The sequence below is a fragment of the Lineus longissimus genome, chromosome 11 (assembly GCF_910592395.1).
Source record: "Lineus longissimus chromosome 11, tnLinLong1.2, whole genome shotgun sequence".
NCBI lineage: Eukaryota > Metazoa > Nemertea > Pilidiophora > Heteronemertea > Lineidae > Lineus > Lineus longissimus.
This window is the reverse complement of record NC_088318.1, coordinates 17,150,478-17,169,141: the sequence shown is the minus strand read 5'-3', so window position 1 is coordinate 17,169,141 and position 18,664 is coordinate 17,150,478. Positions and strand designations below refer to the sequence as shown.

The window sequence follows — 18,664 nt, the reverse complement described above, 5'->3', positions numbered from 1 at the left end:
ACCGTCTCAATCAGGGAAACCCACTGGTTGTAGCCTGCTTTCTGTCACAACCAGGAACATCACCCGACTGTAGCCTGTTTTCTGACCATCTCAGATGCAGATTGTTTCAACCAGCGACATCAACTAGTCACAACTAATTAGTTACATGTATATAGTGTATGCCATCAGGTCTTAATCATCAGAAGACAGAGGACAACACTTTCAGATGCATAAATACCCTTTATTACAAATATATATTGATTCATACAAGGTACAAGTATTCATAACTCAATTACATGTACGGTATAAATAGAGACGAGATATCATGGAGAGATCAAGTCTTCACATCACAATCTAAACAAGAAGTTCTGGAGAGGTGAAGACTTCTCATCACAAGCTAGACAGGAAGTTATGGAGAGATGACGAAGACGAAGCGTTCTTCTTCTTCTCCTGGTTAAGAATATGCTGCAGCTGAGTATGCTTCATCTTTGTCTTTTTCTTCCCAGATGAGACTAAATGTTGACCTGGAGTTGTTCTAGCTACAGATGATGGCGACGGCTTAGTAAAGCCAGATTTTGGTGTCACAGATGTCCTGTCTCTGCCTCCCGGTGTTCTAGCAGCCACTGAGCTGGGTCCCAGTTGTAATAGAACTGGTATGTCTTTCTGACTAGGTTTTTCCCTTGCTGCTGTAGGTGTTGGCTTTGAACATCTTGGCTGGGATGTGAAGGCGCTGAATTGAGAAAAGGGCCACGAATTACTAGGAGTATCAGCACTGGTATGCAGGCAATGGATATATTACACCTGTATTAACCCAGAAGTACTCTTAGACTGAAATGAAATGTTTCAATTGAAAATGTGTCCGAATGATAATGGCATAAAACCGTGAAATCAATGGACAGGATTTACGAGATAGATTCTGGCCTAAAGATACGATGGTTGAAGAAAAGCTGTGGGGAACACAGCCGGACCTTCGGGCGTCAAGCCGCTTCATCTCCGCCACAGGACTGAGGTTATAGTTTTACTTAGGCAGGTTGAACGCTGAAGAAGAAGAAGAAGAAGAAGAAGAATGGACAGAACTCACTCATGCCTGGATTCTAAATGTTACAAGCGGGATACAATATTTTTTCGAGTACTTACTCTGAGGTAGGAGTTTTGGCAAAAGAACTGTACAACAGACTGGGTGAAGATGTTTCACTGCCTGGTTGGGACTTTGGTGTCGAGATGATTATACCGCAAGTCACATCCTTCTTCCTTTTCTTCTTCTTTTTTTTCTTGACTGGAAGGAATGAAGATAATGTTGACAAACTGAAAAAGCCAATGACGATAACTCGCCCTGAAGAAAAACTAACACACTGCAGACAGAGCATACACGGCTCCATTTTCCAAATTTTTCATGCAAGAAGTGATTTAGTTGGAAACTTTGAAGATCCATGTCTCGTAGAAACAGAGGAAGAGGACTTTACCTTCTGGTGTTGCCTCCTCAATTACAGGCTTTGGTGGTCTCTTAAGACACTCGACAAGATGGCGTTGATGGCAGATCTTGCAGGTTATTGACTGGAAAAGATAGGTACCAAGGAGGTCAGGGCTTTGTATAGTAAATTAAGGACATATTGATCCATCACATAACCAATTCAGTCTAATAGGAAAGGAGAGCCTCAGTAAGTTGTAAGATATTTCAACCCTCCTGTCAACACAGGAAAACACTTAGTGGGCTGGTCAAAACATACTGACAAGACCCTTTATTGGAAAGAAGGAACGATTCTTACTATCTGTGACCTGCTGCTGGCATAATCATCAAGGAGATGTCTCTCGTTCGAATCCAATGCAAACTGGCCGCCCAACTTCTGTTTCTTCAACAGGCGTTTGACAGTCTTGGTCTGCTTCATCTTCGGTAAAATCCTCACTGTGTGATTCTCAGCATCATAAATGCTGCCACAATGAGGACAGAAGCTGGTACCTGAATCTGCAAAGATGGGTTATTATTAATGTATTATTTAAACCATGTCCGCAACTTTTGCTTGGTTAGAGACCTTAAAAGTCTTATGATAATGAAATGGTCTAGTTGAGGCCAATCAGAGGTAATGGCGGCCAATGCAAGCAGGGACGGAACAATGTCATCAATAAATAGAGTTCCAGTCATGCGCATGGAGGATGAACATAGGGTCCTAGGATGCTTACCACTCGATGGGGCACTCTTCTTCTGCACAATTTCATTAGCACTTGACCTGTAATAAAAGCACTTCTTGAATGACGTGAATCCTCTTTTGAAAGCGATTGAATGGAGTACATATTTGAAAGCTAAGATACAATTGCATTGATGACTGGATCAGTAGATTTAAATGGTCAGCACCAAGACCAATACGATAGGAATATGCCAACTTACATGAAAAATCGTGAAACAGCGGGACTCATATGTGAATAATAACTGGCCATCCGACTCAAGTGTTGGACATTTCTGCCATGAAACCTCCTAGTTTCTTCTTGATTCATTCTGCTGAACAAGTCACTTGGCTATCAATTCTGAAAGCGAAATCAATTAAGGTCATTATTTCATTCCACTTTCTAGAGCGAGACTGGCAGTGGTGCCCTGAGCCAGACTGGCCAGAGCTACATCTTGCTCGTGCGTACTATAATTGCGTCATGGCGCAGGACCACCATGACACAGATCCGATAAAAAGTAACCATTTATGATAGAGGCTTTGCTTGTGTTGGGCGTGGCATGGAAGCACATGGCAATGCTTATAAACACGCAGCGCCACCTACTAACAAACACTATTACTAATAAACACCCACAGTTCCAGAAACTCGTACTTTTCGTGGCATTTGGAGGCTAATCTGCCACTAGGAAACGAAGACAAATATATCAGTTCCTTCTGTAGTTATACCTTTATCTCGTATGAAGAGTTTTTGACGGGAAAATAATGAATTTAGCTACAAAATTCCAAACCACGTGCGTGTGGCGCTCCATACGAGAGAAGTTGGCCAGCATTTGGAAGCGCTCGGTAAAGGTTTTGGAAATTTACTGATTTCATCAAATTTAGCAACAAACAAACAGAAATAATAATATATTATCAACTCATTTTGACCAATTCAACAAGGAAATAGTTCATATATCGAAATTCTTTCTTAACGTATAGAAGTATAATATCGACGACTAAATAAGAGTAGTCACTAAAATACAAACATTTACCCCGGAATTCCTAAAAGGACGGCAAACCGAATAGAAATAAATTGAAACTACACGCTTTTGAGAAGTTTTGAGCAATCAGACTCCCATGATTTCTCTAAAATGTATTCATTGAATTGAAAAATATCAATGATATGGATGTGTATAGGGATTTGGATGTGCCGACGATCCAGCTGTAGGCTAATCTAAATCTCTCTTTTCTGCATCCCCATACATTTTCTGTACATTTTTCAATATGGCAGGTCTTGAGTTGCTTTCGGACCAAGGCTTTCGAATTGACGGTAGAAAACCTCATGAACTGCGAAAAATAGAATGTCGGATGGGTGTGTTTACTCAAGCTGATGGGTCTGCCTATGTCGAACAAGGAAATACCAAGATCCTTGCTGCAGTTTATGGCCCACATGAGGTAAACGAACCTTGGCAAGTTATATGGGATGCCATCACTGTAAAATATTCCGCCAAGATGAAGCAGTTCCTTCGTTTTCAGTTCGCCTCTTCCAGATGAGCATCTCTTGCCGCGGAGTGGCAGTCGTTATGTCACTAGTCGGTGCGGGATACATCATCATAATCACTCATCCATGACATTTTATCTTCATTATCAGGTTAGAGGGAGCATGCGATCCAAACTGCAACATGACAAAGTCCTGATCAACTGTCAGTACAGTATGGCGACATTCAGCACAAGCGAAAGGAAGCGCCGTCCGAGGGGCGATCGCAAATCTCAAGAGATGACAATGCATCTGAAGCAGACATTTGAGGCAGCTGTCATGATCAACCTTTATCCAAGGTCTCAGATTGATATCTATGTTGAGGTAAGAGATAGGATAGTTTTCATGAATGACTGATATTGAGGTCACTATCTCGAAATGCCAAATCAAAGTTGTGTGCTGGAAGTTTTTAAGATTACTGTACAATTTATGACCAATAAGCTTCTCTTGGGCACAAAAGCAGACAACATTGATCATTCCCACTGTAAATTCAAACAGATTGTACAGTTTTGAAATGTCTGGGACTATAATATTTCAACATTCATATTTTAATTCCAGGTTCTTCAGTCTGATGGTGGAAATTATTGTGCCAGTGTCAACGCTGCCACACTCGCCCTAATAGATGCCGGTGTTGCTCTCAAAGACTATGTGTGTGCCTGTTCAGCTAGTTACATCAGAGATACACAATTAGTAGACATTAACTACCTAGAAGAATCATCAGGAGGACCAGAGATCGTCGTCACAACATTGCCAAAATCGGATCAGATTGTATTTTTGGAAATGAACGGTCGGATACATGAGGATAATTTGAGTAAAGTTCTGGACTTGGCGATGAAAGGTTGCAGGGATGTGTATACTGTGTTGGACGGTGTGGTCAGGGAACATGTGACTGAGAGGGCTAGTGCCCTTGGCATTGAGAGTAAATGAGGAAGTTACACCACACAAACTTCAAACACTAATGCAAACACTGTCCAATCGTGCATTTACAGAAGGTCTTGTCTTAAGGAATTCATTTTTTACGCTTTCAAGGACCGAATGATTGTGAAATACAGTATTAGGTAGTCTGGTAGTGACAGTCTAATACTTCATGTCTTAATATCAATGAGATGTCACATTAAATTTTGAATCTTTTGAAATATCAGATTTTTTGTTCATTCTTTCAAATTCAGTATTCCTTAGACCAATAGGGACTGTTTCATAATCCGTTCTGTTGGCCTAATGCAGGCAAAACCTGGAGCAGATTTGCAACACAATCTTAGTTTCCAGAGACCAAAGTTTAAAAAATTATCAAATTCCTTTTCAATATTTGATATATTTACCAAAAAAGCTCAACCTTATTTACATGAATGTACATAGATATACACATACTCTCATATCACAGTGAAACAATATAAATATGATGCTCACTTCCAAAACAACATGGACGGAATTTTTTCATAATCGGTACCGAATTTCACCATTGAAGGCACAACCTCAAAATATCAACCCAATCGACTAATAAAAATGTTCTACCAGATGTCATGTTTACTAATAAACACACGTCAAAATGTCCCTTGAGATCCTAAAATTGTTTGAATTATCGCTAATATTGTTCTTGTGCCATGTGCATAGGTGGCACCACCGAATGGGCCGGAATGAAATACTTCGGCGCAATCTTCAGACTGATGAGTAACGGTTGGTTCGCCTTGATTCTTTCGTAAATCAAGTCGATCTCGCTCGGGAACGGATTCATGTTTACGGTTTTCATCGGTAGGGTCATTGCTGGAGCGAAGCCATGGAGGCTGCCAGGCATCGGTGGGAGGCCACGTGATGTCATCGCTTGATGGCGATAATCTGGAAGGAGATGGATTATCATTGTCAGCTGGGAGATCGGAGAGTCAAAGGTTCGGTATGTGGAGTCTTAAACAGGACTCTACATTAAGACGTTTTGTCCATTGATGACAGGACATCCTGATCCTGTGTTTGAGAGATCACTGATAAATGGACGAAGGATGCTATTGTATGGTCATTCCATTCAGCCAGTGAGTCGAGAATACACAGGCCTGCCACACAAATGCCACACTTGACAGAGGTCTATCACGTTGGTGTTTTAGGCCTAAGGTTGTTTTGAGAAAGTCTCCAACAAATGGTCATATAAATAGGTCTTGACAAAAACTTATAAAGAAAATTTCTATCTTCCCCATTGCTGGCTGTCACCAGCAGCCCCTAACAACACAATTGTTCACGTGTATAAGCTACTTTTCCCAGCAGTACAAGCAACTTACCAACATGTAGGTTAGTTTCTCTGTGTGGACGACATTGACTTGTGTGAGTCTCCCCAAGCCGAACAAGACACTGTTTACTGAAAAACAAACGATTTATTTAGAATCTTTGCACATAAGTTCCACCGTCTCATCACCTCGTGATAACAATCTTCCATGAGACCTAGAATCAATCAATATCGGCAGAAAGTTTAAGATGAGTGATGAACTTTGTTAACAGCAATAATGAAGTTTGTTTTCAACACATATTCCCAAATGTAGACTATACCCTTTTCTTAGAAGTCTACATGTACATTTGAATTATTTTAGCACCGAAGTCCAAATGTGACTTGCAATATAAGTGAATCTTTTGATTGACGTGATGATTTTCAAATATCTTGTACAAGTGTTGGAAGTGAAAATTGAGGTCAATGGAAACGTGAAAAATTAGTAGTAGACGATTGAGTCTTTGTGAAACAACGTACATTAAATGGTGAAAGAGAATGGCATGCGGTGTTTAGGTGAACGTCTGTGTGTCCTGCAGGACTCTGCACAAGCAGTGACATGCTCTGATGGATTGTGACGGACAGAGAATGATGATTTACTCTTTTTCCTCCTGAGTGTGTTGCATGTTAAGACATTTCATCACAGTTTAATAGAGTTTTTATCTTAGGAAAGTGGAAAAATCATTTGATATCTCATTTGAGCTTTTCAATTAGGCTACTTTAATATGGATAATTTCAACACTTAAAAAAAATCGTAATTTACGTCTTATACAGGAAATCTGGGCAAAACAGATTACTAACCTTGGAAGTTTCGGGAAGACCAGGACAGTATTTTTCGTCGCGCCGTCATCAGCTGTAGGTTTTCTATCCCGTCCATGCCGCATCTTATCCAGTTCTCTCTCCAGCTCCATCTCGACAAAGTAATTAATCGCCTCCAAGTAGGTGGCATTGTCGATGGTGGCTTGATCAGGTGGTTGATCGAAGGTCACAGTTACAGATTTTGAAGCACTGCTGTGGGGTTTCAATGGGTCTGGAGAATAGTCCTGGAAATGGAAAAAGGCAGAGTAAAATGCTAACTGTTGGCAAGGACAGGGATTGAGTTTGTGCTCCTTGATCATTGAAGAGATCTGCGACCAAACTCCTGACCTACCGGTGTTGCCTTTAGAATACTCCTGCCACTCTTCGCTGGGCTGATGGACTGTGACGGTGACTTGGACACCTTCCCGTGGACTCCCTGACCCTTCTTTAACCTTTCGATTGTATCGGTGAGGTGGATCTTGAATGATGTGTGCCATCTGGGGAAAGAAATGGAGGAAATGTAATGACGATACCCAAAGACTGCACTATTCAGTTTGGAAAATGGACAAATAACAAAGAGTTCTGTAATTTTAATCATTTCACGATGGTAGCAATTATGCCAGGATCAAGCCGAAGTTTGAGTCAATCATGAAGTATATTGAGGAGAAGGAAAGGGTTACTCACTTATCAAGCCATTCCTCACAGATCTTTGCCAGCTGTTCTTTGCGATGTGTCTCCTCCAGATTCCAAACGTCCCACGAATCTAACTCACGGAAGAAATAGTGATGTGGATCATGGATGCCGAAGCGGTGGAAGATCTCTTGAACATCCGCTCTGAAAAAGGCACAATACAGATTAAAACAAGCCAATTTTGTAAGGAAGCATTCCCATTCATTAATCTTGAGTGTCCTTCTGCAAGATGCCGGACCCTACTTTCTTCTCCCTGTCCACGACTTAATTTGAAACAAGCTGGCAGAGATCGTCCATGAGTCATGAGAACCATACGGCAGGCTCAGATAATCCCCAGAGATTGGACAACAACCTAAATGTACTGGCTCTGGCCAGAGTAACAGCTTGCCAAACACAATTGGCAACCTGACTTTTCCTCACCTGACATCCTTGTCTCCATCCAGATACTGCATCATCAACTCCATGAACAGTTCCTTCTCCATCGCTTGCATGGCGACCAGTAGCTTCAGTGCCGCCCGGATAAACTCCCTCTCCATCTCGTCGAGGCAGCTCGGTGCCTTTACACGATTGTTCAGCAAACCGAGGATGGACTTTGCAACGGCATCATTGTTCGGGATACCTTCCTGGTGGTGCAGCATCAACAGGGCATTGGTGATGGGGACTTTGTGTTCGTATTCAGAGATCTTGACAACTCGGATGAGCATAGTGACAAATGCTGACATTGACCACGGTTTTGGGAATGTCTGCAACAGGAAAATCGTGTAGGTTCTCATGATGATATTGTTGACAAATATTTAGACTGCTTTGTAGTAGGAATTCATGGGCCTAGACTTTGAATCACTGAGAAATACTTGAACAAACCTCCAAATCAATGAGGCATCCTGTGAGAAAAGTAGATGGAATTTTAGATTCAAACCAGGAACTTGAAGCAAATCACTCTGTAACCAAAAATTGCAACATTGCTCGCTACCTACCTTCTCATTGCAGTTGGGGAAGTATTTCTCGAACCACTCCACTCCCTTGAACTGCGAGATAAACTCAGGCAGCGGTGTGGGTGGTGGGGTAGGCGTCCGCGGTGGTGATCGGAATGATGATCGCGACCGTACCCTTACAGGTGACGGTGGCTGAGGTATCGTGTCCGCAGTCTTAGGTGGCGTCTTTGCGATCAGTTTCTGGATGGGTTTTCTCTGTGGAGGGGGTCGTGCTGCCTTAGGGCGGGCACTTGACGGTGCCGAGACGGGTGAAATGGTCTTGGTTGTAGGAGTTGGAGCAGCCATGCCGGCTTCAGACGGCGTCTTTGGTCTCGGTTTTTCTTCTTCATCCTCAGACTGAAAGAACACGAATATGATTTCATCATGTTATCATTTCCTCCAGCGTTTAGTTCTCACGCTCTAACGCTCCGATTGTAGCCATCAGACTCATAACATTTCTCACGGAAATGTCTTTCGTCTTCTCTATGAGGTCATTTTAGGCGCCAATGATTGCTTACCGTAGGTGTTGCAGGTTTCTCAAACGCCGTCTGCAACTTCTGGAGATACGACGAAGGATCTTTCGCTGCTTTCTCAACCTTCTTCCCCGTTCCACGAATATGCACTTCTGGTACCGTATCATCATCTTCCTCCTCCTCCTCCTCCTCAGGAAGCTTAAGCGATGTCTCCGTATCGCCATAATCAAGAACCAGAGTCCGCGACTCGAGCATATCAGAGCTCCCTCTGGTGCCCTCACGCTGCGACAGTTTGGTTATGGCGCGTTCCGACTTCTTCTGCATCTTCTTAATCTGCTCCATCTGTTTGTCGTTCATCATCGGCGGTCTGTACGCCTTATTGATGGCGGCTTTCTGTTCAGGTGGCCATAGTAACCGTGCAAGGATGGAGTTCGGTATGAATCCATCGGGGCGGAGAGGGTATTGTGCCTTGAGAGGCTCATCTGGTTTTTTCTCTTGTTTCTTGGCCGTCTCTGGCGGCGGGAAGAACCCAGTGAACTGCTCCTTCTTGTAAACATCCTTGACTATAAGAAAACAAGAATATATCTACGTTTAACATGCATGAGATGTAAGTCAGGTGATTTCTTACGAAAAAAGACCGAAAGATTGCTCCTTGAAATCCAAAACGTGCAATCCAGTCATGGTCACCCTGGGCTTCTGGTTGTTCATGTAGGCTAAATACATGTACTATGGAAACTGATCCTACTACTAGTAGTGACAGATACGGGGACCTTGCTTGCACAAAATATAGATGAATGTGAGTACCTTTCTTCCTCTTGTCTCCCGCCATTGCATCTCGCAGCTCATCTCCAACGTAGAAATACTCATCTTTGATTGGCTAGAAAAAGATTTTCTCAATGTTTAGAAAAATTACTTGACAAATTTTGTGCAACTGACGATTTAAAAAAAACATGATTTTGTCTTTATAAAAAGGATGTACTGAATTTCGAGACAAAATGTGATGCCCCATAGGACTCACTTCTGAGAGAATTGCTAAGTTTTGATGTTGCCGCAGTTACGTGCACAGGTTGAGGAAGACTGAAATTGCTTACAGAAACTTTCGGCCTATCATAGAATATCTTGAGGTATTTATCGAAAGCTTCTTTCTTTGTTTGCTTGGTTGACTGTGGCTTATACTTGGATTGGAGCTCCCCATCTCGGATCATGGCCAACTCCCTGTCACGTTGTTCTAACATCATAAACATCTGAAAATTGAGAAAAAGCGAATGCAGACAAGTTCCATATATTGGCCATGATTCATTGGTGAGGGTGTTTATCAACTGAACAAGAGACTGGCATCTTATTCTTGTCAACTAAATATGTCTTCACAACTGAGAGATGCTTCTGACTCAACCAAACGCTGGAAAGCTCTCGATGAGCACCAAGAAGGCATCCATACCATTTGTAGATAATTGACATTCATGTCAAGGCAAATGACATTCTAGATTACAAGTCTAAAAAGGTAAGTTGAGAACGCCTCAAAATCACACTCACCCTGTCTTTTTCTCTCTTGCCATGCTCGACAGCATTTAGCTCATCCTCTGACAAGATGTCACCGTAGTGGTCGAACCTGTGGAGAGAATCCGATATACTGCACTTTCAATATGGTAGAGAGAACCTTCATACAGAAGTGCGTGAAGGACCAGTAACAGGACTTGAACAGGCTACATGTATGGGGTGCATGTGCATGGCAGGACACTCATCTTGTGTCTCCCCAGATTCAAATCTTCTTTCACCAATGCGACAAGCTATGCATCTCTCCTGAACACAGTTAGCAAAAAGACAAAAACTATCCATATGATACTGACAAAAGCAATGTAGTTCCTTACTTGAATGAGCTCTTGGCTCCCTTGATTCTCTTGGCATCAGCACTACTCAAATTGTTCAATAGCTTCTCATTGAATGGAATGGCTTCCTCGATCAGTACAGGATTAAACTTCATACAGACAAGTCTGAACCTGTACACTTGGGGTAAGACTGGAAGAAGAAAGAACCTGTGATAATGATATGAGAGAGGGTTGGGCTTGTGATATGTCAGGAACATGTGGGCGGGGTCAAACCAGAGCAGAATATCACACAAATAACATGAATAATGCCAAGACTTGCTTTCCAATTTCCTTCACATAGACAAACTCAGGCTGTTCATACTGCTGCTAGCCTTCCTTGTACTTACATGAGTAATGCTGGATCTTATGCAAATGGTTTCCGATCCCAACCAAGAGGTCACCTTTCTGGCTGCAGAATCCCAAGCTATGAGGCACGGCATTCAGTTTGAGAACCCTGATGACTTTGTTTGCCTCGTTCCATATCTTGACCGTGCCGTCTTCGCTTGACGAGGCGTACAGCTTCAGTCTCTGGCAGCAGGCGAGTCCTGTGATGCTGTCAGTGTGGTCATGCTCAGGGGAATGGTCATACCGATCTAGTAAGAGAAAGAGAACCTTTGGTGTATTTCAAATGAGATTCTTTTTGTTAAAGGGGCATTTTCAGGTCATTTAGCTTTTCATTTTACACCAACAGCCTTCCCTGAGCATTTGCTTGGCATTCATTCAAGCTAAGGCACCACGACCCACAACTATAGGGTGTGCCAAAGAAAGCCATGGAGGGAGAAGCACAAAGTTGACTTACTTTTATTTTCCAGGTTGTGCACTACAATGTTATACGTAGCTGTAGAATGCTCTTGAAATGCAACGCAGAGGTTTGTCTTCAATACAGTCATGCGGAGAGGGGTATGGGCGCAGAAGAAGGAGAGAAGTGGCGCCAAGGCTTCCTGGGCGAACGGGTACAGGCGCCACACCTTAATGATGTTGTCTGAAAACGAATCAAAGATTGATGACCAACAAAATTCCTGCAACTTTTTCTCATTTTTAGTATTACTTTACCAGAGTGCATTTCCTCCATGTGATCCATTTGCACACAATATTATGAATCGCCCAATATGGCAATTTGATTTTAGCAAAGTCAATACCCAGCTCTCAATTCATTATTTCCACATACAATGACATTCTTTGATGATTTTGATGCACATTAAGCTCGAACTAAAAGACACAGCTTCAGAAGACCCAGCCCTTAGAACTGTACATGATAATACGAGGCTCTTACCTGCTCCAGCCGAGATCAGCTGGTCGTACTTTGAGTTTGCCACCATGCTGAGGACGCCCTTCGTGCCATGCGCCTCAGTCTCAAAGTCCACCTCACCTGTCTCCCAGTTAAACACACAGATATAACCATCTTTACGTCCCCCGAGAAGCAACGTTTTGTTCGCTTTCTTGACCTGAGTTTCAGTCTGGACGCTCTGAGTTTGAATGGCACGCTTCATTCCCGCCCAGAAATCACCCTCATTTGCTTGGACGACATACTCATAGACGAGAAGGTAATTACAGGCCTCTGGAATGAAATATTTAAAGCATGATAAACATCATCACATTCTGTTCTGTTTAAAATGCAGCGGGCCCGGGTGAAGGTTAAAACCATTCTGTCACATGAAAGACTTCAGTACATACATCCAACCCAGCTATTCTGATAATGAGGCTCCTCGGGTTTCAACTCAATATCATTCCTTATGAACAAGTAACTTACTCTTTTTGTCCTTACAAGGCCACTCTGCCAGCACGGTACATGGATTGGTGGTGGTGTCGCTCTTGACAATGTCTCCGTTGGCAAAGACGGCAAACAGCTTGTCTGGAAATGAAGGAAAACCATCATTAACTTGAGACAAGTTTGGCACCAAAAACAAGGAATTCAGGTTGTAGGTTACCTCTAAGGTTGTCATCAGATTGGCTCTAAGACTGCTCACTGTTCCATCTCGGTTTGATTAAAAGTAGCCATAAGATTTTTCTAAAACTGTCCCAGCTCACCTTCTTCTATTGCGTATGCAGCATCAATAAGTTTCCTCCGTAGTGGCATAATTAGCGTCGTCAAGATGTCGCCAGTCGTAGGTGCGACAATTCTCACGCTACTGTCATTGTTCAACAGAACGGTGCGAACAGGGAATCCTGGATGGTCTGTGTGCATGATGCCCATCACTTTAAAACTGAAAGGTGTTTTCAGATAATGTGATTAACTTTCTTCGACTTATAAAACATACAACATATCCTTTCTGGTAAGCTTAATCAAACCACGTCTTTCTTGGCCAGCAAAGACAAGCTACAGAAGTTTGGATCAAATTTGATGTTCAACTCTAATCAATTGTCTCTTGCTACCAATAGACAATTACATCGGTATTCATAGACATATGTTGCCTGCAGCACTCACCCGATGCACGAGTGTTCTGTATGAAGATGTTTTATCTTCCAAAGTTCCATATGATACGTGGAGTACGTATAGAAGCTGTCGTTCCTGATCACTGTACCAATGTCTAGGATCGGTTCATCGGTCTCAACCCTGAAATGATAATCAAGAATAACTTGTACAATTTATCTGTCTCTTGTGAGGTCAGCCATGATTGAGAAGCAATGAAGGGTTAGGTGTATTGCTCAAGGACAAATTTGTGAGAAAAATGCCTTACTTGTCAATTTCATCACAAGTTTCTAAACTCCACACCCTCATTGTGAAGTCGAAGCTCGCCGATATGAAGTATGGTCCATATGGATAGGCGGAGAGGGCTGAAACCTTATGACTGTGGCCAACAAACACAAGCTTCAAGTGAAACGTCTCATCCCAAATCTTGACTGGAAAAGAATAACAGAAAATGATTTAGAATACACGTACCTGTAATGTTTATCTAACAGTGAACTGGAAAACTTCACAAATAGCACTAGAATGACGTCAACTCTAAGAATAGCAGCGGTCATTGGATTGGTGTGATTAGACGAGGCCTAAGCTCTGGAGCAACCGGACGTTTAACCCCAACAATATTGACAACAGTATTGACAAAGCTTTTGACATAAAATTCCTCTTTAAATCAAATCGAATTTGATCAATTTCTCTTCCCTTAACTTACTGGATCCATCTTTAGCACCAGTGATGAGGTATTTCAGGGGGTTAAAAAACATGGCTGCGGAAATCGGTCGGGTGTGAAGGTCACGATGGTAGGACAGCAGCCGACATTCTTGCGTGCTGAAAACCTAAATATGAAATCAAATATGAGGTTTTTGAATGTAATGTAATGGAAGGGAATATCAAACACTTACTGGTAATGAGCATGAGGTACAGTGTCTGCCATGTTGGCCACTTGTGCTCTAGCTTCAACTAACAGCAAATGCAGTGGGTTTGTTCCACAGCAGCTTACAAAGTTTCTTTCTCCGTTGACAGTGTTCTTTTCAAAGGACTGTGAAGATCTCAGACCACAGGAAGACACTTCATACTTACAGCGACCCCTGTGCCATCGACAGCATAACATTTCTGGAACTGACCAGCAGTGTCCTCAAGAACAAGGATCTCAAAGTGATCATTGCTAGACAAGCCTTCTGTTGTGGAGAGTCTTGGCATCAGATGACGAGCGCCATACCGGAATCCCCAAACCTTGAAAAGACAACGATTAGTTTATTACTTATTTAAAGTTGTTACCAAAACTCTGACATCAGACGATGTTTCGAAAACCACAGAATGGCAAGCATCAGGCTATCACATGATTTTACAAATGAGTCTGATGCCAAGTCTTTCAAGTTTTGACAAACATGTAGAAGTATGAGAAGTATGAGATTCGGCTGAGTCAGCCAAGACATACCGTGAATGTTCCAGGTCCGGTAGAGACAAGCTCGCCATAGTTTTTATTGTAAACGCAGCACTCAATCTTGGATGGAGCTCTAGAATCGGATATTATCTCATAGTCATTTGACAGGAGCTGAAATGAACAAATCAATCACACTTTTCAAAAACATAAAAAATTCATTGAAGCATAACAGGCTTGCAAAGCTAAATCTTACTTTATTTTCACTCTTATTTTCAGGCGTTTGCAGTTTCACAATGTCCTGCAGTCGCAAGATTCTCAACTTACATATATTTGATCGTCCATGTGAAGCCAAGAGATGAATAGATTGACATGACTGGCGTAAATCAGACAATCCAGTGGTTCGTCAGGAATGATCATATCTTTTTTACGTCCATCCGTCTGAAAAACTCGAATGTAGTTGGAATCTACAGACAAGTATTCCTGGAATGAATAGGAGAATGGTGAAAATTCACACATTTTGGTTGCGTAGAAGAAATAAACTCCACAAAAAGCTTAGAACTTGTGTAATCAACTCGGCCTCCATCCATCATATTATTATGTGTTTTCTAATTCTACACCCGCAGAAGGCATATCTCCCAACCAGATGGAGACCCTAGTAGCATTTAGATTTCAGGCATCATTGATGAGCTGAAAGGTGCGAGGGATGAGAAACTTACTTTGCGTTTGGAATTGTAGACAACCTGACAGATGGGGTCCTCATGATTCAACTTGCGGATGTACTGTATCCCATGGCTAACAGTCAGATCTGTCACATCACTTTCTTTCACATTCTGCACTGTATTCTGAATTGAATTCCGCAACAGCCTCCAGAAGTACCTTGGCCTGGTTTCTCCTTCGATTTCCGGTGGCTTCTTTGGTCGATTAAGCAGGCCATGTTCATGCCTCAACTCTTCCACTCGGTTACTCATTCTAGGGTTTTTTTTGTAGAACCGTAGAAGAAGGAAGTCTACTGTGCTTGTATTTAATTGTTTTTTCAAATTACATCATGAACAGGCTATGGAATCCTGAAAATGGAATTTGTATCCGTGTGACGAAGCTCTACACTCAGTCTCAGAGTCAGCCTAAAAGAGGGACACAGCCACAGGTCAGTTGTGACACAGTATGTCATTCGCATTGATGTATACACACCAATAATCATTGCACATGGGTCATTACAATGCATGGGTGCACAAGCATGCAATAATGCAGGCAGTGGCCAGTACAGTGACTGACTGAGTCGGGGCAGGTGCTGGCAATGCAAGGGGAAGAAGGGAAAACCAAAGAAATATCAAATAATGTGTAAACAGTTATTCGGATTCATATCAAGGATATTACAATATTTGCTTTGGTAGTCAATGTGTCCTAAAACATCAATAAATTTCCAATAGGATAAAAGGAAAGGGATTTACTGGGAATCATTTCCGCATTTTCTGAAAATAATTTTTTAAGTCCGCCATGTTGTTTGAAATCTCCATGGCTAAAATCACGTGATACCAAAGTGACCAAAATGGCTGCGCCCGTGAAAGGCGTTTCCGTGATTTTTGAAGAAAATTTAGCAATAATTTGTTGGAATTGTGGGGAGAACAGACTGAATCCAACAGCTGTAGCAGGGTTAAATGATGCCTTAGATAGAATTGAAAGGTATTCTAGCGGTGTTCAAGCTTTGCGCTGTTTAATGACTTTGTTTTAAATTGTTGAAATGCACTTTGGCAGGCCAAAGATCACTGACACTGACTGACACTGACACTGACACTGACCCGGCTAGTGTCAGTGACACTGTCTCTACCCTAGTGACATATAGTGTCAGTGACAGCATTTAATAATGAATTATGCTATTTTCAGGAATCCTGATGTCAGCGCTGTTGTAACTACTGGCCATGGGCGGTTCTTCAGCAATGGGTTGGACCTAGACTACATGGCTTCACTGGATGATAAGACAAGAAATAAATTTTACTATGCTGTAACCTCACTAATTTGTAGATTCATTACATTCCCAGTTCCAACAGTGGCAGCTATAAATGGTATGCTTTTCCCCTTTTGCCCTTCAATGGTAATTTTAATTGGACAGTCCAGTTAAAAAGTGCTGTGTATTCTTGAGTCCGGCCAACACTTTCCCTTCAGGCATCAGTCTTCCATACTGCATGCTAATTTGGTCCTAAGGTCAATGGACCCTAATAAATCTCTCAGCTCTAAATTGCCACAGTTTTTGCAAAGAATTTACATACATGTACTTATTGAAATACACTGAAGATCATTACCTGAACCACTAATTTAAGTTTGTCCATATCTCTCTTTCAGGTCATGCTTTTGCTGGTGGCTGCTTCCTTGCCTTGGCCCATGATTACATTGTTATGCAAACTGATAAAGGATGGATGTCTGCCAATGAAGTTTTTCTTGGCTTGAGAATTGGAGACTTTTTTACAGCCTTGTACAGGTGAGCTTGGCCTCAAATTACAGTTATTTTGTCTTTGGTTTGTTCCTCAGCTGGTCAAGGAGAGAAGTGAAGGATGTGAGATGGTGTTGCTGAGCAGTGAGGCAATTTGTCAAGCTTATCACTCATAGAAGGAGGGCATGCTCGCAGAAGACCAGGCTTTTTCACCAACTGTCAGAATGTCCTTTCCTCATGATTGACAGACCCATGTGACATGTCCCAGCCTATCAACCTAATGATCTATATGCCAATTGCTTTTCAGGGCTAAAGTTGCAGATCCCAGTGTAAGAAGAGATTTGATAATCTTTGGGAAAAGATTTACAGCACAGATGGCAAAAGATGTTGGACTTGTCACGAGAACGTGCAAGAGTGAGAGTCTTATGACTGAGACAAAACGACTCGCGTCTGAAGCAGCCGAGGCTGGTTATGAGCGTGACAATATTCGCGGGATGAAAGTAGACATGTATCAGTCGGTGTTGGACAAGAGATTGAAAATGGATGAGCACGGACCATTATCAAAGTTATGAAACTACTTTCAATCAGTATTTGATGCAACTTGCCAGGTTGTCTTTAGGAGGCTTGAAAGTGTCTCACGCAAAATACAGAATTCGGTCATTGAATTTCACTGAAACATGTACATTGTACACATTGATTAAACACTGCTGGTGCTACTATTATGGACACGATGAGTATGATGCATAAAAAGTATCTGGCAAGTTTTGTACCTGCCACTGTGTTGTGAGCTTGTTTTATTTGATTCACCCCGCTGGAATGAGGCGGGGAGGACTTGATTAGCTGCGAGAAGGATGACCCTAAAAAGTAACATTGTGCAAGTTTGGTTTTCCAGTCCAGTCCATGTTGTTAAGTCAGATTGGTGTTAGAAGAACTGAGTTTTATTGACCTATGCAATCATTGAAACTTCCTATTTGTTGTCAGTGAATAAATCCCATGATTTGATATTGGAATCTTTATCCTGAAGCTGATCATAGCCTTATTCTGCAGCCAACAATATGTTCAGGTCCACTGAATATCATGCATCAATTTTGCAATTTGAATCTTTGTTTTTATGATTTGTTAGTTTGAATAAAAAGTAAAAATAAATTCATCATTGTTTATTTTCTCTTACTTGACACATATTTTTAACCGCGTCACATCACCAGTTAATGAGATGAAAAGTCTGCTCCAAGTAGGCTCACGAAAAAAGAGGACTGCTAGAGAATTTCTTACTGCGCTGTAAATTTTCTGCAGACATGGTCAAGGCATTGCTTACTCAATCAGGAGACCACCTAGGATGGACATGGTTGAACATGAAAACAATGGATTTTTCAGAGATCTTTCCCATTGCCAGACACCTTGCCACTAGTGTTCCTGACCAAGACCACTCTCTGAACTCCACGGTGAAGGGCTGTTCCTAGCTGCAGGATGTCTAATGACTAAAGCAGCTGCAGACCACTGGTAAAACATTTTGGTGCAACCGGTAATATGTAGTCTTCATATCGTTTGTTGTAGTCCCAGGAGAAGCTGATGCATCGCAGGAGATGCCGTTGGCAAATGTACAACCTGTCATGCACACAATCAGTGCTAGGAGGAGACAGTTTGCCGACACCACCCCAAATGGAGGACCAGGCCTCGGATAGGGTTTGCTGGAGGAAGATCATGGTCGTCTGCAGTGCAGTCAACTGACAAGAAGGATGAGACAATCCAAATTTAAAG

The 18,664-nt window shown here is 42.1% G+C and overlaps 4 protein-coding genes across 5 annotated transcripts; 2 read left to right on the top strand and 2 right to left on the bottom strand.

The window, feature by feature from the left end:
- Positions 1 to 223: 223 nt before the first annotated feature.
- On the bottom strand, positions 224 to 2,951 carry LOC135496219 (UPF0711 protein C18orf21 homolog). The gene is made up of 7 exons (XM_064785405.1): positions 2,865 to 2,951; positions 2,363 to 2,499; positions 2,158 to 2,204; positions 1,746 to 1,942; positions 1,443 to 1,533; positions 1,117 to 1,255; positions 224 to 709 (listed from the first exon to the last, which is right to left on the bottom strand). The coding sequence occupies exons 2-7, from the start codon at positions 2,467 to 2,469 to the stop codon at positions 370 to 372; spliced, it is 921 nt and encodes a 306-aa protein (XP_064641475.1). The 5' UTR covers positions 2,470 to 2,499; positions 2,865 to 2,951; the 3' UTR covers positions 224 to 369.
- A 435-nt stretch (positions 2,952 to 3,386) lies between these two features.
- Positions 3,387 to 4,762, top strand: LOC135495674 (exosome complex component RRP41-like). Its single transcript, XM_064784513.1, has 3 exons — positions 3,387 to 3,572; positions 3,769 to 3,978; positions 4,213 to 4,762. Exons 1-3 carry the CDS (start codon positions 3,402 to 3,404, stop codon positions 4,579 to 4,581), a joined length of 750 nt encoding a protein of 249 aa, XP_064640583.1. The 5' UTR covers positions 3,387 to 3,401; the 3' UTR covers positions 4,582 to 4,762.
- Positions 4,763 to 4,968: 206 nt separating this feature from the next.
- LOC135495673 (WD repeat-containing protein 97-like) lies at positions 4,969 to 15,991 on the bottom strand. Of its 2 annotated transcripts, none has more exons than XM_064784511.1 (25): positions 15,930 to 15,991; positions 15,198 to 15,545; positions 14,806 to 14,961; positions 14,536 to 14,652; positions 14,178 to 14,330; positions 13,810 to 13,933; positions 13,375 to 13,537; positions 13,122 to 13,250; positions 12,725 to 12,900; positions 12,447 to 12,548; positions 11,970 to 12,254; positions 11,496 to 11,678; positions 11,044 to 11,289; positions 10,700 to 10,847; positions 10,365 to 10,440; positions 9,923 to 10,075; positions 9,636 to 9,708; positions 8,877 to 9,394; positions 8,362 to 8,715; positions 7,808 to 8,130; positions 7,382 to 7,531; positions 7,050 to 7,194; positions 6,701 to 6,942; positions 5,919 to 5,995; positions 4,969 to 5,487 (listed from the first exon to the last, which is right to left on the bottom strand). In XM_064784511.1, the coding sequence occupies exons 2-25, from the start codon at positions 15,447 to 15,449 to the stop codon at positions 5,237 to 5,239; spliced, it is 4,596 nt and encodes a 1,531-aa protein (XP_064640581.1). In that variant the 5' UTR covers positions 15,450 to 15,545; positions 15,930 to 15,991; the 3' UTR covers positions 4,969 to 5,236. The 2 variants fall into 2 exon arrangements, with proteins under 2 accessions (XP_064640581.1, XP_064640582.1); XM_064784512.1 differs by having other exon boundaries at positions 15,856 to 15,982.
- Positions 15,992 to 16,027: 36 nt separating this feature from the next.
- Positions 16,028 to 18,024, top strand: LOC135495843 (uncharacterized). The gene is made up of 4 exons (XM_064784824.1): positions 16,028 to 16,161; positions 16,363 to 16,541; positions 16,819 to 16,954; positions 17,214 to 18,024. Exons 1-4 carry the CDS (start codon positions 16,028 to 16,030, stop codon positions 17,476 to 17,478), a joined length of 714 nt encoding a protein of 237 aa, XP_064640894.1. The 3' UTR covers positions 17,479 to 18,024.
- Positions 18,025 to 18,664: the final 640 nt, after the last annotated feature.